Source organism: Centruroides vittatus, unplaced genomic scaffold, assembly GCF_030686945.1.
Source record: "Centruroides vittatus isolate TY-2023 unplaced genomic scaffold, ASM3068694v2 contig_482, whole genome shotgun sequence".
Taxonomy (NCBI): domain Eukaryota; kingdom Metazoa; phylum Arthropoda; class Arachnida; order Scorpiones; family Buthidae; genus Centruroides; species Centruroides vittatus.
The window spans coordinates 1,670,400-1,686,456 of NW_027122272.1; the positions used below are offsets into that span (position 1 = coordinate 1,670,400).

General features: G+C 26.5%; 1 protein-coding gene across 1 annotated transcript in view; it reads left to right on the forward strand.

Annotated features, from left to right (window-relative positions):
• LOC136977910 (cyclin-dependent kinase 17-like) overlaps positions 1-16,057 on the forward strand; it is a 101,701-nt gene that overhangs the window by 54,789 nt on the left and 30,855 nt on the right. The window contains exons 2-5 of the mRNA XM_067273504.1: positions 4,645-4,763; positions 7,531-7,653; positions 10,031-10,087; positions 13,539-13,653. Of these exons, the coding sequence (XP_067129605.1) occupies positions 4,645-4,763; positions 7,531-7,653; positions 10,031-10,087; positions 13,539-13,653 (414 nt within the window). The remainder of the gene's footprint in view (positions 1-4,644; positions 4,764-7,530; positions 7,654-10,030; positions 10,088-13,538; positions 13,654-16,057) is intronic.

Consider the following 16,057-nt stretch of genomic DNA (forward strand, 5'->3'; position numbering starts at 1 on the left):
AGAAAATTCAACAGAACAATTGTAAATTATTACAAATGTATTTGTATCTTTTCTCAATGACATTATAACAAAATGGCATTAAGTGAGCACTTGCTGTACTGCACTGTACATATCCAAGCACTAGATATCACATGTAACAGTAGTCATATATCAGAAATTTTGGCTAGTAACAAAAAGTAAATGCCTAAAAAAAATTCACAACTTATATGACGACGTTATTTTTTATGAATTGTATTTTATGTAACATTTGAACTATAAAGGAAAAAATTTCATATGAACATTAATAATTTGTATAGAGGAATTTGTTTTGCAAGTATCCTTGCTAACAGGGCTGTAAAGAATGTGTATGGAAACCGCAGGATAAAGTGAATCTCCTTTTTTTTTAACAAATGAAACATGTAGAATGTTTTTTTATTAATATCTATACAATAATTTTTATTTATAATATGTTGTTGTTATTATTATTATAAATAGTCTTAAAGATTTTATTTTTTGTTAGTAAAAACAGCATTAACTTGACAAGAGTAGGAACTGCTTCAAGCCTCTGTTTTTTCCAGGGCCAGGGAAAATCCCAGCTCTTCTCTCTCATTTGCACTGATTACTAATGTGTTATGTTAGATTTGGTTTTAATTCTGTTTTTACATTTAAATAGAATTCATTGTTTATTTTAAAAAATGGAATTTTTAAAAAACCTAGAACTGCAAATCAATTAATTCAAAATACAAAATGAAGACTGCAATCAGTTACATTTATTTATTTGTGCTCATGTTGAATCAAAGTAAAAATAACAAAAATTCTTTTCAGAGCATTATTTTCAAAATACTACATAATTATTATCTGTAGGACATATAGTCAAAACCAGTAAATCTTTTATTCTAAACTTTATGAAATAATATTGTTAATCATGTATTTTACAGTGTGTTTCTTCATTGTTAAATTTTGAATTAATCAAAACTACAATCTAAGAAAGAAATACAGTGAATTTCAATGTTATGTTTTGTTCCATATTTGTCCAAAGCAAAATTGTTTTTTAAATAAACATTTTGACAATTATTTTAAACTAAATGATTTTTATTCTAAATTTAAGGCATGTTAATATAATGATGGTAAATGATTTTTAATGATTCTAAATGTGCCAAATTTAAATAAAACAATAAATCAGACATATTGTCATAAAACAATAATTCATTTTGAATTTGAATAAACTATCTCTATACAATAATTTTATAAAAATTAAATTAATGCAGGGATATTTTTCAGTGGAATGCACCAGTACACTATACCAGCAGATAGCATAAAAAGTATCAATAACTAGTACATAAGTTAGTACTGGCAGTTGTTTAGTAAGAAAAATTCTGTATGTTCAAGTGAGAAATCTGGTTATAGGCATAATGAACAAAACAAATTGGATCATTTTATTGGCCATAACAAATGTTTATTTGTTATGGCCAATAAAACATGGGCTGATTGCAGCTGATGTAAAAAGCAAATTGGGTGGGGCTCCCCTTTTGTCAAAGGCCATCTTCCAATGAATGGGAAGTACCATCTGATAATTACAATGCCATTGTAAATACTAGTGATGTAACGAATAGTATATCTGGCCTCAGCCGAATATCGAATATTCGGCTAGGAGCGTGGCTGAATACCGAATATTCGGCCAGGAGCGTGGCTGAATGGCCGAATATTCGGCCAAACTATTCGGCTTGATTAATGCACGTATGAAAATTGGCGCGCAAACCGCATTATGGCAAGGATCGCGCACACTCTGCTCTTTATTGGCCTGCTGTCACTACGATTTTTTCTTCCAGTAGGTCTAAATTATTTAAATTAATTAATTAAATTATAATTATTAAAGTTAATATGAGATGGAGCCTAACGTCTACCTCTAGTGCCAAATTGGTTTATAATTTATGTAATAGCCGTAAATAGCTCGATATGATTCAGCAGTTGTTGGTATTTGGATGTAAGTTATAACTTATGTTATTTTATTTGCAATCGATCTTTTTAACTCTAAAATTTTGTTTTTGCTACGTATTTGTAGACTGAATAGTGCCCTAAGGATATACTTTAGTGGGGACATATGGTCTAGTTTCTGCCCAGTTGTGGAACAGTTCAAATATATTATTGGGGGTTTTCTATTTGTGATATTTTGTTGCTATTGTTTTTGTCAATATTTTTAAAATTAACATGATTTCAAATGTTATCTTTTGCATATAATGAAAAATGCTCATTCTTTGCTTTATATATAAAATAAATTATATATTAGTTACTCATCTTCTAGAAATAGATAAATAATTCTTTCATTAAATACGATAAGTTTCAATAAAACGTTTCGTAAATCATTTTAAAATATCGTAAAAAATATAAAAATATACGCGAATACGAATATAACATAATTAACTAAACAATAATATTAATGCCCGATACATTCTAACCTAGCACGCCATCAATGCCATAAGATAGCGGGCTAGATAAAGGCTATAATATTATTTAATTACAAAATAATTTAATACTAGAGTTAGATGCTATTTCTTATTAACTTTAATAATTACAGTTTAATTTTCAGCATTAATAAAAGTAACCAAAATGATTAATTTACTGTGTTTTTGTTATTTCTTACTCCTGTTTTTAGGTATTCAGTATTCGGCCGAATAGTGACTAAATATTCGGTATTCGGCCGAATAGTGATTTAAATATTCAGTATTCGGCCAAATAGTGAAAAATAGGCCGAATAGGCCGAATACCGGGTAGTAACCGAATATTCGTTACATCACTAGTAAATACCATTTTTTTCTAAATACATTTTATTGAAGAATTAAATTCTGACTCATAATGTTTTCTGCTGCAAAAAAATATTGTGGTGATATTGGCACTGTATGTGGCTATATTTTGAAGTTGAATTTATGTGAAGCCTTATGACATTGCATGCTTTAGTTGTCTGTCCCTGCTATGTTCATGTCAAGAAACAAGGTATATAATGAGTGAGAAACAAGAGTGTTAATGAAAATATTTTGAAAAGGAAGGCAAAATCATAAAAGGGTACCATTTAGCAATTGACATTAAATTCAAAACAAGAGATAGAAGAGAAAGTGCAGATAGATATACAGAAAATTGGAAAATATTATAAATGCTACAATAGAAATGTATACATTTGTAAAGAAAAATAAATAAATAATAGTATTAAACATTGTTTTTTTTAACTATTGTCACATTTCTCCTAAAACAGAACTTTATTTTCAGTCATCATACATGCATACTGGCATTAATTTCATTAATTTGTTTAAAAACAGATCATAAAATATAATATAATATATATACACACTTATTTATTTATCCATAATATAATGAGAATTTTGTTCATAAGTAATGAAAACAACTCCAATGTCTTATAACAATAAAAAAAAAATTTGTTTTATTGGAGCTCACTTACATTAAATAACATTGTTTGACGTAAGTGAGCTGTAATAAAGCTGATTTTTATCATTAAATTTTGTTCAATAAAGTGAGAAGCAAGTCATAATCTACAGTAGATAAGATTAATGTCAATTAAAAAAAATATATGAAATAATCTGTAGATGTTTACGAAAACTACAACGTATGTAGTGAAAACACTTGAGAAAAAGTAGACAGCATTTTATAAATATTACAAATTTTTACTGCATTTTAAATACTAGTATATTTCTTCCTAATGATAAATTTTCAGAAACAGTGTCTGATTTGAAAAAAAAAAAAAAAAAAATAATAATAATAATAATAATAGTAGTAGTAATAATAATAAGGCACAACTTTGCAAAAGTAACAAATTGTATTAAGTGTTAATGAAGAAGATTTTTAATAAATTTAAAAGAAAATATATAGAAATAGAGTAGAAGAGTAGAAAAGTAAAACTTTAAGCATGTATTTTATTGGATTATTATTTTTAGAGAGAGAACAATTTTTTGATTTTTTTAATAATGTGTGATTTTAATTAGAAGTGTCTATTAATTGAATAAAGTCAATTGAAGCATTTTTTTTCTTCATTAAAACTTTTCACAGAACAACTATTGGCAGACTTATTGAAAACATTATGATAGAAGTGAGATGCTTTTATTACATCTGAAAATATTCTGGAAATCATTTAAATTTGTTTCCAGATAATGCATTAATAAAATGAACTTTTATGATTATTCTAAAGAAATTGTGGATTTTTGCAAAATCTGTATAAAATACAATGGATCAGGTTGTAGGAAAGTAAATAAAAAGAAAGATAAATTTCCTGAAGAAAAGTGGGGAGAAAAGAAAACAAAATTCAATGACACTGCAAATTCAAACACAAAGGTATCTACAAATGCCTCACATGTATGCAATAGTATGACAGTTTATAAACAAACAAACAAAATTTCCTATTTATTTCTAAGATTCTAAAAAGTAAACACACACTCAGAATTCATTTTAAAAGGAATAAATTATTCAAATGTGAAATAGAAATTATTTTAATGTTAGTAAAACAAAAGTAGTAGTACTGTTACAGATTCTCTTTCATTTATTATGTATAAAGTAAAAAACACAGAAGTTTTTATTTATAAAATAACAATGCATTTGTTTTATTTATCTAATATTTAAATGATTAAAATTATTTTATTTAATATTTTAATTGAATTTCAGGTGTTGTCCATGAACATCCACGTATTGGTTCAGATGGAGAGAGTGAAGAGGCATCGGGAGCATCTGATGAAGTATCATCTCCTGTTAAACTTAGACCTAAGAGCAAAAAAATTAATCAGGTAATAATTAATTTAGTTTGAATTTGATAAGTAAAAAATTGTTAAATTTATTTTTAAAATTATATGTAGTTTAATGTAAATCTGTTATGAGTTATTGTTTATAAGAACTAATCTATTAATATTTCTAGAAATTTTTGATTCCAGAAAAATTACAAACACAAGTTTCTTTAACTCAACAAAAAGGAAAAAAAAAAAAAAAAGATTTTATCATAACTTAAAAATAATAATTATGATTTATACTAACAAGATGACTGCCAGACAAAATTTGGTAAAACTTTCTAGGACCATAATTTTTTTGCAATTTTGTTACTTAGATTGTTAGTTAGATAATTCAAGATTTATGTTGGTAGTAATTTTTTGGCAACTACCTTTTCATTCATGAGTTATAGATTGTTTTCTTTTTTTTATTTTCTTTGCTGGAGCAGTTACAGCCAGGTCACCTATATTCAGGTGACATGCTAAACTTTTAAAATCTGCACGAACCATGTCATCTACACATGGATGGCACTATAATGTTAATCTCAGAGAGAGAAAGATAGTGCTTTAACAAAAATACACAAAAAAATGGTATACACATCAGTGGCTATTTAGGATTTTGAGTGCTGTTTAAAGCAGATTTGGGGATCAAGGCACATGCCCCCTCATTTTCTAGAGAATGATGTTCAATTATCTTAGGATTACTTTAGTTATCTAATCTTACCTAATTGAAGTCATGCCATATGCATTATATTTATTTTTATTTTAAAGTAACAAAATTGATGTATGATATTGCAGCACCCCATCTTCTCTTTGATACACTCTAATATATATATTACCTAGAATGTTAAGGAAAACTGTTCTTATGTTTAGACTTCTTTGCAGCTCAAAGTAAATTAGCAAGGTCTTTGTTTCATAATAAAGAAGAAAAACTTTTTGTGAAGCTTAGTGTTTTTGTACAAAATATAAATGAAACTCTCTAACCTTATTTAAGCCTTGCATTTAATTGTGAAAACTGTTATGAATGTTTTTGGTTCACACTTAGGTTCTTCCTGGGTAGATTTCCCTAAAGAATCCAATCTCTCCAGTGCTAGTGTTCTAGCTTGGAATGCATATAAGATTCTGATGTATTTGAATTTGAATTTTTTTTTTTTAATTTTTCTGTTGAATATCCAGTAGGATACACTTGTGTTGCTTACTATAATGTCAGGTCAAATATAACTTGCTATGATCTTGAAATTTGTTTCTCTTTTTTAAAATTGATACATAGGCTCTGGAGGTCTACCTTAATTAAATATTTCTAACACTTCTAAATTGCTAAGCTGGTTTATATAGTATTTTCTTTGTATTAGGGTAGCCTGTTCAAGTTCTGGCTTAATCTTATTATCACTCTCATATATAGACAAGGCGGTGGTTTTTTCTTCTTTTCTTTATATTTTTCTTATATATTCTTATAAGGTTTTTCTTACATATGCAAGTGATAAAAAATGGCCTTGTTAATTTAAGCAAACACTATATTAACATAGACCTTGTATTTCTATATCCTTTGTAACATAACCTTCATTTCTCTGAAAAAGATTGAAATTCTTTTTGGAATAGTTTGTCATGCTCTGCAATGATCATTATATCTGGAAATAATATTTTATACAAGAAAAATCATAATTTTCCACTTTATTTAGGTTAAATTACTTTTTTTGTACCCAAAAAATCTTCTATATTCACATTAGACAGGCTTATGGTAAAATATAATGTAGAAAATCACTCCATTCTGAAGTTTTTTTCCCCTTCTGTTAGGAAGGTTTCCATTTTATTCAGGTTTTGTTTTCAATAGGTCTTACTGAAATTTAAAAGTTTTTATTTATAATTAAATCAACTGCTCAAATAAAATATTACATAGCAATGCTAAGATATATAAGAATCTCGAACACCTTTTATATTCTAACAGTAACTCTGCCCAGTTACTTTAGTAGCTGAAATGAATACTTTAAGCAAAAATAGTTTTTTATTTGAGTAATACAAAAAATAATGCCAGTACAGAAAATAATTGGTAAATAATCAGTTTATCAGGTTGTATGTGTATATGAAACTTTGATAAACAATTAGATTAGTTAATGAAAGAAATATTTTCAAGAAACCTAAATCTATGAATGTGGAAAGATTGGAATGAATGAAAAATATAATATCTAGGAGATAAAATGAAAGAAATGGCAAAATATCATGAAACAGATTCCTTAATGTATGTATTAATTAGTATGTATTAAGAGAGAATACATTTAAATAATTATTACAAAATACTTTAGATTCTCATTAATATTAAGACCCTGTGGAACTGCCTATAAGAATTTACATTAAATGATAGTTTATCTTAACAAATAGTAAGCAATTTTGACCTCCCAATGAAAGTTATATTGCTTAGATATAATAATATCAACCTATACATTTCATTGTAAGACTGCAATTTTTGTTTTCTGATAAATTTTTATGAATGTTATATTTTCAGTCAATTCAGATAATTGAATGTCCTGTTGTTTTTTCATAATCATTTGCTTGATAACTAAAGGAATACTTACTAATTTATATTTTGACACTTTGAAAACAAAATTCCTTAATGCAGTTGTATAAGAACATCAAGTACTTTCATATAATGTGCTGTTGCCAGATGAAACCTTTTAAACTGCCTAAAAAAAGAATTAAGAATTTATTTATTTGTACAAAATAAAAATAAAAGTAAATTATTTATTTTATTACAATTAAATAAATACAAATTTTTCTTACATTTTTTTTTTGTTAGGATATTAGTAAAAGACTTTCACTGCCAGTTGATCTGCATTTGCCAAACAGTTTTCTTGAAAAACAAATAATAAGTCCAACTTTGGAAGGTCCAATAAGCAGGACAGTAAGAAGACAATCTTTGGTAAGTTATCAGTTCCATTTCCTTTAAATTGGGTAATCATGAAATAAAAACATACTGTACTTTTACAGTAAAAAAGTATTTTTATTTCATAATTAACTGAAATAATTCTGTAAAAAATTAAAATATTTAAAGAAACTTTTTGCAATTAATTTCATTACAAGACAGTATAAAAAACATAAGAAAAAAAAGTGATTTTTTTGATTGCTATTTTTTATATAACTTTTAAAAGCTGGAACCTTGTTAACAGTAAGCCATACAGCACCTTCAATATATTTTCCAGCAAAAGTCTTTAATGGAACAAACATTTTTGTTCTCTTTTAGAAGCCTGCCTCATATTTTCAAACTGTTCAAAAATCAAATATTCTACTAAGTTCCAAACTGGAATATTCAAATGTTACATGACATCATTTAAAAATCATAAACAAAACAAATTCTGTTAATACAGCATCCAGTATGCCAGTAAACTCAATAAGCTGGCATATCCAGCTCATCTTTGTGGAGGGAGTATTGGTGCACTGGGTATTCGTCTGTATTTATATGTAATTAGGTAGCCAGTTAATTAAAACTAAAAATAATAATTAAGTTTTAAAATATTTAATTTAAATTTAAGACTAAATTAAAATTTAAAGCTCTGGCCTTTATACCAAAATGAAAATGGAAACTAAAATTAAAAATAAAATCCTAATTAATTAATTAATTAACTAATTAAAATTGAAATTAAAATCAAATTAATTGAAACATAATATTTCGTAAAGTATGGATAAAGTACTTGTTGTCTATCTTGATTGATTTGGTTATATTTCATCCAAGCAGTCAGAGTTGAGAGTCTATTTATAACACTTCTTTATAAAGTTTTGGTTTTGGCAATGATGGAACATTTTGCTTTTAATATGTAAAATATATAGGATATAGATATAGAATATAGAGTAGATATTTTTGGGCTGCAATTTGAAAAAATTGTAGACGTGTAAATTCTCATTGTCTGTAAATCTGTCTCCTTAATCTTGAGAATGGAGTTAGATAAATGAAAAACGAGATCAGGTATGGAAACCTTACAAGTAGGAGGCCCTGATTAACTATATATAAACTTCTGATGCAAATCAGAAGTCATGTTATTTCAATTCAAAAATTTTTTCCTGCAAGGTGTTAGATAGATGACTGGAATGACTTTATTGTTAAAGGAAAAGTATGATGTACAGGGCAAGCCACTACTAATTTGAGATGGAAAGCATATATTTTAAATTAAATAAATTGAAAATATGATTAAAAATTGCAGCCCTGCATTGTGGTGATGTCACAATAAATAATTGCTCATTTAAAGTATTTCTAAGTAAGAAATTAAATATAATTCTTCTTAAAAAAAGGCTATCTGATTTCTCTTTTATTTGTTTTTGTGCATGTGCATGTATGTGTATATACAGTATATATGTATACACAATAAAAAAGGATGGGAGAAAGCATTTTTTACTCTGTTCAATTCAAACTGTATACATATACTTTATTATTTTATTTATATATCTAAGTCTTATGATTTTGAAAATAAATCACAGTAGATCATTAGTAATATATGAAGAAACAATTGTATAATAATGAGCAAGTCTTTTAACAATTTTTTTCCTCTGCATTAAATTAAAATGTATTTAATTTAATACAGAGGGGAGAAATAATATGTATAAGTTTAATGCTTTTTTGAAACTGTAAAATTTCTTGTATTGGAATAGTTTGTCATAGTTTTAAATTTATAAAAGAAAGTGTCATTTTGACACTTTTTTTTTATAAATTTGTATAGTTAATGATGAAATAAGTTAAATTATTTTTTGTGATGCATTTCAGTGTCAAAATGAATCCTTGAAATTAATACAAATCATAACCATAAAAAATTTATGAAAGAAAGTGAATTCAGTACAAGAAATTTTGCAGTTTGAAAAAAAAGCAGTCCTATATCTATTATTTTTTTTTAAAATATATTGCTGAAAATTGCTGAAATAAATCTGGTGCTGCATTTCATTTTAGCACCAGATTACATTTATAGAATATTATAGATAAATAAAAATTTAAAGGATTATTCACTGGCTTAAAGTTTTATAAATTTTTATATAATTCACATTTTGAATTTGTGAATTTTAAAATGTTATTCATCTTATATATTGAATATAAAATTGATATGTCTTTCAATTTTGTTCCCAGGTTTATTAAAACAAATTATATAATATAAATATATATTTCTTCTACAGTAAAAAAATGTTTTATATTAAGTATGTAAGTTATAAGAAAATAAATATATTTTAAGTTTTTCAAATTTTATTTAATAAAAAGTTTAATTTTAAATTATTAAAAATATATAATAATTTTTATTATGTTTTATTATTTTTTATAGTCTGAAATAGGTTTTGGAAAGATGGAAACATATACCAAGTTACATAAATTAGGAGAAGTAAGTAACAAATATAAGTATTTATAGCTAATGATTATGATAAATTAAGTGAACTTGTTTATAATTTGAAAAATAATAAATAAGCTAATAAAAAATAATCTTTTAGTGTGAAGGATTCAACATTTAACACACAAGTAATCAAATTTATTAACACATTTTTAAAATACTGTAGTCCCATATAACAAGGGACTTGTTATATGGGACTACAGTATTTTAAAAATGTGACACTAAAAAACAAAGATATAACAAGGGACTTGCTATATCTTTGTTTGGATATGTTATGCCTTTTTTCATCTTCCAAGTATAAATGTACTTTAGTCAAAAATTTTGAAAAGATTGATTGTCATTGAATTTCTACTGCCAAAGAAATATTTCTTTATTCCAGTCATTGACACTGAAAGTAGCATTGTATGAAATACAATCTACAAAAAAGCAAGTTGGCATGGAGAATGAAAATGAATGAAACAGGTAGATAGATATATCAGTTATATTGTGTTACTGATATATCACTTATTTGGTTCATCTACCAGCATGTGAGATATAAACTGCAAGGCTACTGTATTTTTTATTTATGTTAAACATTAATAATTAAACAGAATTAATAAAAGAAACATTTAATGTTTTTAAAAGCAAGAGTAGAAATATTTTTGAATATATTTTTTAAAATTAATTTTAATTACCTAATGTTTAATTTTTGTTTTAAATTTTATATTCATGAGAATTTGATGCTGGAATGCTGAATTCAAACAGGATATCTTGATCAAAAATAATTTCCCTATTGCTTATAGAAAGCCATTAAAATTCATAATGAATGTTAATAATCATCAAAATATTTTATGTTCGTAAATATTTGTTTATCTCTATATTGTGTGGAAGTGCAGTTTTTATATATCATGTCATATTAAACTTAATTAAACATCAAAATAGAAAAATCATTAAAAAGATTTGAAGTTTTAATGAATTAAGTTTTCTAAACATAAATATAGGTTAATTAGATTAAATATTTATTTTTAAATCAAATCATTCAAAATACTTTATTTTACAGAAAAACCACTAAAAAGTTTTTTATCATTATTATTTATGAAATAACAAATTGAATTAATTTTGCTGTTTTTTTAAATTCCAATTAAAAGTAATACAATGTTAGGGAATTGACTGTTTCAATTGGAAAATGAATGTTCTTTTGCATAATTTGAAATTTTGGAACAAATATTATAAAAGTGAATAATAAACTTAATTGTAATAATGTGTGAATAATATATTTATGGATAAGCAAATAATAACAATTGTTAATAATTTACATAGAATTTCTCTTTGTATTTGAACATTTTGACTAGAGCAGCAGTTCCCAACTTATTTTTATTGCAGAACCCTTTTCACCCTTACTAAAAAATGTCAGAACCCTGACTATTTTTAATGATTATAGATAAAACAGCAAATAGAAACACCAAAAACAATTTATTGAAAATGCAGAAAAAAAAAAGAAAATTAATAATGGAAAGCAAGTATTATTATTTAATTCAAACTGGTCATTAATGTGAAGTGATAAACTTCTTTTCTTTCAATATTTTACACTGCGCTATGCCTGGATTTGTATCTTCATTTATATCTGCCCTTTCAGTTTTCTTGTCACTAGAAACATTTGAAGTACTTGCTATATTTTTCTTCAAAACTCTTCTCTCAGCCAATACTCCATGATTTTTTAATTTTGGGTATACACAATACTAAAAGCACTATAAATTTATACAATTCCCACTATATTTTTATATGAAAAATACTTAAATTATCACAAAACGATTGAAGTGGAAAACTCTATTAATCTTTATTGATATGTCTGCTTGTATGCTATACTGTTGTACTTCACACTACAGATGATGGCACATTAATTAACCCCCTTGCCAACATGTGACACTCGTCTGACATGAGTGTCCCATCACTAGTATCATAGTATGTACAGTACAGTTCCGCCAGACATCTGAATGGCCACTCCCATCATTAGATTCAATAGGCTTGCACTGCAGATACAAATTAAATCATATTTAACGATTGTATTATTTTAAATTAATATTTGGAGACAAAGTTCACCCATGCAGGGACGACCATTTATTAATTCTGTGTTCCAGACAGACAATACAATCTCGGTGACCGACCTAAAAGTAATCATGATTGCATTATTATTTATAATAATTGGATACTCTGTTGGATACTTTTTAAGTTTATTTTTTGAATGATTTTCTAGCTTTACATTAAGTTTTACTATATTTTATGGTTTTTGTTATTTTGTCAAACATTATATCATGATTTTGGTACATTTCATTACAATAAATCGGTCCGCACTATTTATAAAGCTATAACTCTAACACATGTATAGGACGTGATAAAAGGACTCAATCCAAGATTAGAAAAATTGCACTTCACATCCCAAATCTGCATTGGCCCATTCATACATCTCTATTCAACAGATTTTATTGGCAGAACCCTAGGGTTCTGCAGAACACAAGTTGTGAATCTCCAGACTAGAGTAAATTCATCAAATACATGTTACATCATAAATGACTTTTACTTAAACATATATCTCAGAGTGAGTCAAAATTATATGAGTGATTTTTGAAATTTGTTATGAAGGAATGATTATCAATACAGAAATGTCATAAGCAATATTTGAAACAGTTTTAGATAATGTAGGTATAAGAATCAGTTTTTGTTAGTTACTGCTAGAGATGGGCTAGAATGCATACTTACTATAGTAAAGTAGATGGAAACATGTATTAAAAATGTTTGAAGCTATGGATATTGCCACAGTTTCTGGAAGATAAATGCAAAGTTCTGTTTCAGCAAGTTGGAGCATTGTCTCATGTTTCTTTGTTATTATCATGTTTGTAAAGCATCATCTCATGTTTAAAATTGCTTGAATGGTGGAAAAAACAAATGAGTTTTATAGCTTGGTTTGCACAGTTATCAGCTATTTCATTCTTAGTTTTCTTTTTCTGGAGGTATGTAAAGGACAAGTTTTATTACTGTTTTGCCATTGAACTTTGACTATTTGAAAAATTGCCAATACAAGACTGTTGAAAAGATTGATTGGTCATAAAATGATAGCTTCTGGGAGTAATGTTGAATAGTGTTTGCCATCAGAAATTCTTTCATTCTGTCTGGCATGAAATCTTGTCATCCTCTACAAGTTGAAATAATACATGTCATATGTACATTGATCTATCATAAGCATGCAAAAAAATATATGTTACTGTTTTTACTATTACAAAATTTATATTTTTGGCTTTGTCATATACTGTTTAGTATACTATATAATTATATAAGTGCTAATTGTCATTAAAATTTTTCTAAAGAAATATTTCCATATTTAATTTAATTATTTGTTATACCAATTAATAATAAAATTTTTAACAAAAGCATTTTTCTCATTTAAATTATTATGCATAAATTTTTATAGGGGACATATGCTACAGTGTATAAGGGAAAGAGCCGACTAACAGATAATTTAGTAGCTTTGAAAGAGATTCGTTTAGAACATGAAGAAGGTGCACCATGCACTGCAATAAGAGAAGGTGAAGAAACAATTTTTAGTGTTTTGTATTTATTGTTTTAAAATTGCTTATCTAAATTTGTCATTAATTTAATCTTCAATATCATCTCTTTAATAATTGTTTCAGTTGTGACCATTTATGATCACAACTGAAACAGAATTATTTTCTTTTCCTGCTATAAATGAAAAATAAACAAATAAAGCAATACTTTCATAATAAACCTTCAATATAAAAAAATTACACACTACATACATTATTGATTATATAATATCTAACTTGTTTTTTGTTCATTAACAAGGTAATTTATTGAAAATAATTGTTCTTTTTAATAGAAAGAAAATTCAGAAAGTCTTTCTTTTATAGATTGAACATTTTCAGAATATTTTAAAATTATAATCATATGACTCTTAATTTGGCATTAATATTTTCAAAAATACCTTATAAATTTTTAATAGTCTAAGAGCACAATTAAATAACAGCATACAGCAAAACTGGAACAGTGAAATTAACACCTATATACAATTTCCAGCAAATAACTGTAATGTTCTAGTATTTTAGGCCACAATTTAGAAACCCTTATCAGGAAATAAAACAAAAAATGAAAAAACAGTTTTATCATTTGACAGAGAATGCCTTTACCTTTAAAATAGAAATTCCAAATATTCAAAAGGATGTTTGATACATGTTGTGATACTGAGTTGAAAGCATAAAAATAAAAATAAATGAAAAGTCTTTACATGACACGATATTAAATATTAAAGTTAAAAACATTAAATGCTGTGTGAATCTATAAAATATTTCCATGCTTGCGGTACTGTAATGTCATCAGAGTTAACGCAACATCCTTTCTTCTCAGCAATATAGATTTCTAAAGTCTCCAAGAAACGTAAGTCATGTCAGTCAAAGACCCTGTGTAAAAGTGTAGCTTCATCCTAGCAGGGGAAACTGCAAGTTCAGCAGCAAAATAGGCAAGCTCTGTGTTGTGGCCATGTTGTATTTGTGCTCGCTGGCTTGCAGGGATATGAATACACAAAATTACTTTTAGAATGGGATTTACAAACATAAAATATTTTTCAAATACAGCAAAATGCATTAAAAAAAAATTAAAATACAGAATAAATACAATTATAAAACAAAGTAATAATAATAAATATTAAGGAACAGTTAACAATAGTAAAACTATCTAACTGTTCCTTAAAGTAATTATACTACTACCACTAAAATTAAATTGCTTATTTTTAAAATATTATGTAATCTGTTTCTTTGTTTGAATGACTTGTAAATAGAATGAATATGCCATATATTTTTTTAATACTTTATAATTGTGTTTTTAATTGTTCCTTATATTTACTTTTATGCTTTATTTTATAATTATAATGATTTGTTTATATTTGTAACTTTCCATATAAATATAGGATTTTCCAGGAGTCTCACTGCATAGCGCCAAAATCTCCACTTGGTGATATTTTTATTAAAGTGGCAATAAAAATATAGTACTGGCAATAACAAGTGGTGATAAAAACCCTAGTTTGCTTGTTTTGACATTCAGTATGAAATTGAACCACAAATCACACTTCAGGAAAAGCAGCAGAATGTTGAGCTTTCATGCAATGGGAGTCCCATATACCACACACCTAGCAATTTCATGACATCATGTAGCAAGTTCAGGCAGAAAAGTAGGAAGTGATATTGAGAACTGAAGGCAGTTTTGTGCAATGCTGCCCAGCATTTCTGGATTGGGGATTTTTTATTGACTGACAGAAAATTTGGGATGACTATTTTTCACTTTGATCTTTTTTCAGTAGACTAAAATGAAATCATGACAGAACTTTTTGAAGTGCTGTTTAAACATTGTGATCAAATGTGTTATTCAGAATTATTCATTAAAAAATTATTCAAAAATGATTTCTATTGCTAACAACAAGAGGGCCATATGTTCATGTCTCCAATTAGAATGAAACTCTGTAAGCACATAGCCTTAAACACAAACAGCTCTTCATCCAAATAATAGGACCACTTAAGCATTTCCCAGAAATGGGCCTCTGAAAATTTAATGTTTAGCTTATAAGTCTTTGAAAGTTTCATGTTACTGAGTGGCGATAGCCAAATGGATATAATGTACTGGATCTAGCTGATGTAGGTTCAAACCTTCAGCAAAAACAAACCTATGTAGATTTAACTCTTCTATTTCATTAAATAAGACTTTTTCTTCACATTTATTTTCACATATTTTACATACTATGTTCTCACAGGTGAATAAGCTTCGGTCATTACTGCACATGGATGAAAAAGACAAGTGATATGACAAAAGGGATAGCATAGTTGCAGTGTTTTATTTTTTTAATTGTTAATATTATCGACAATTTCCTCATGTTTGTTACACTTCAAATATCACAATACCACATCTTAAATAAAATTTTTATTT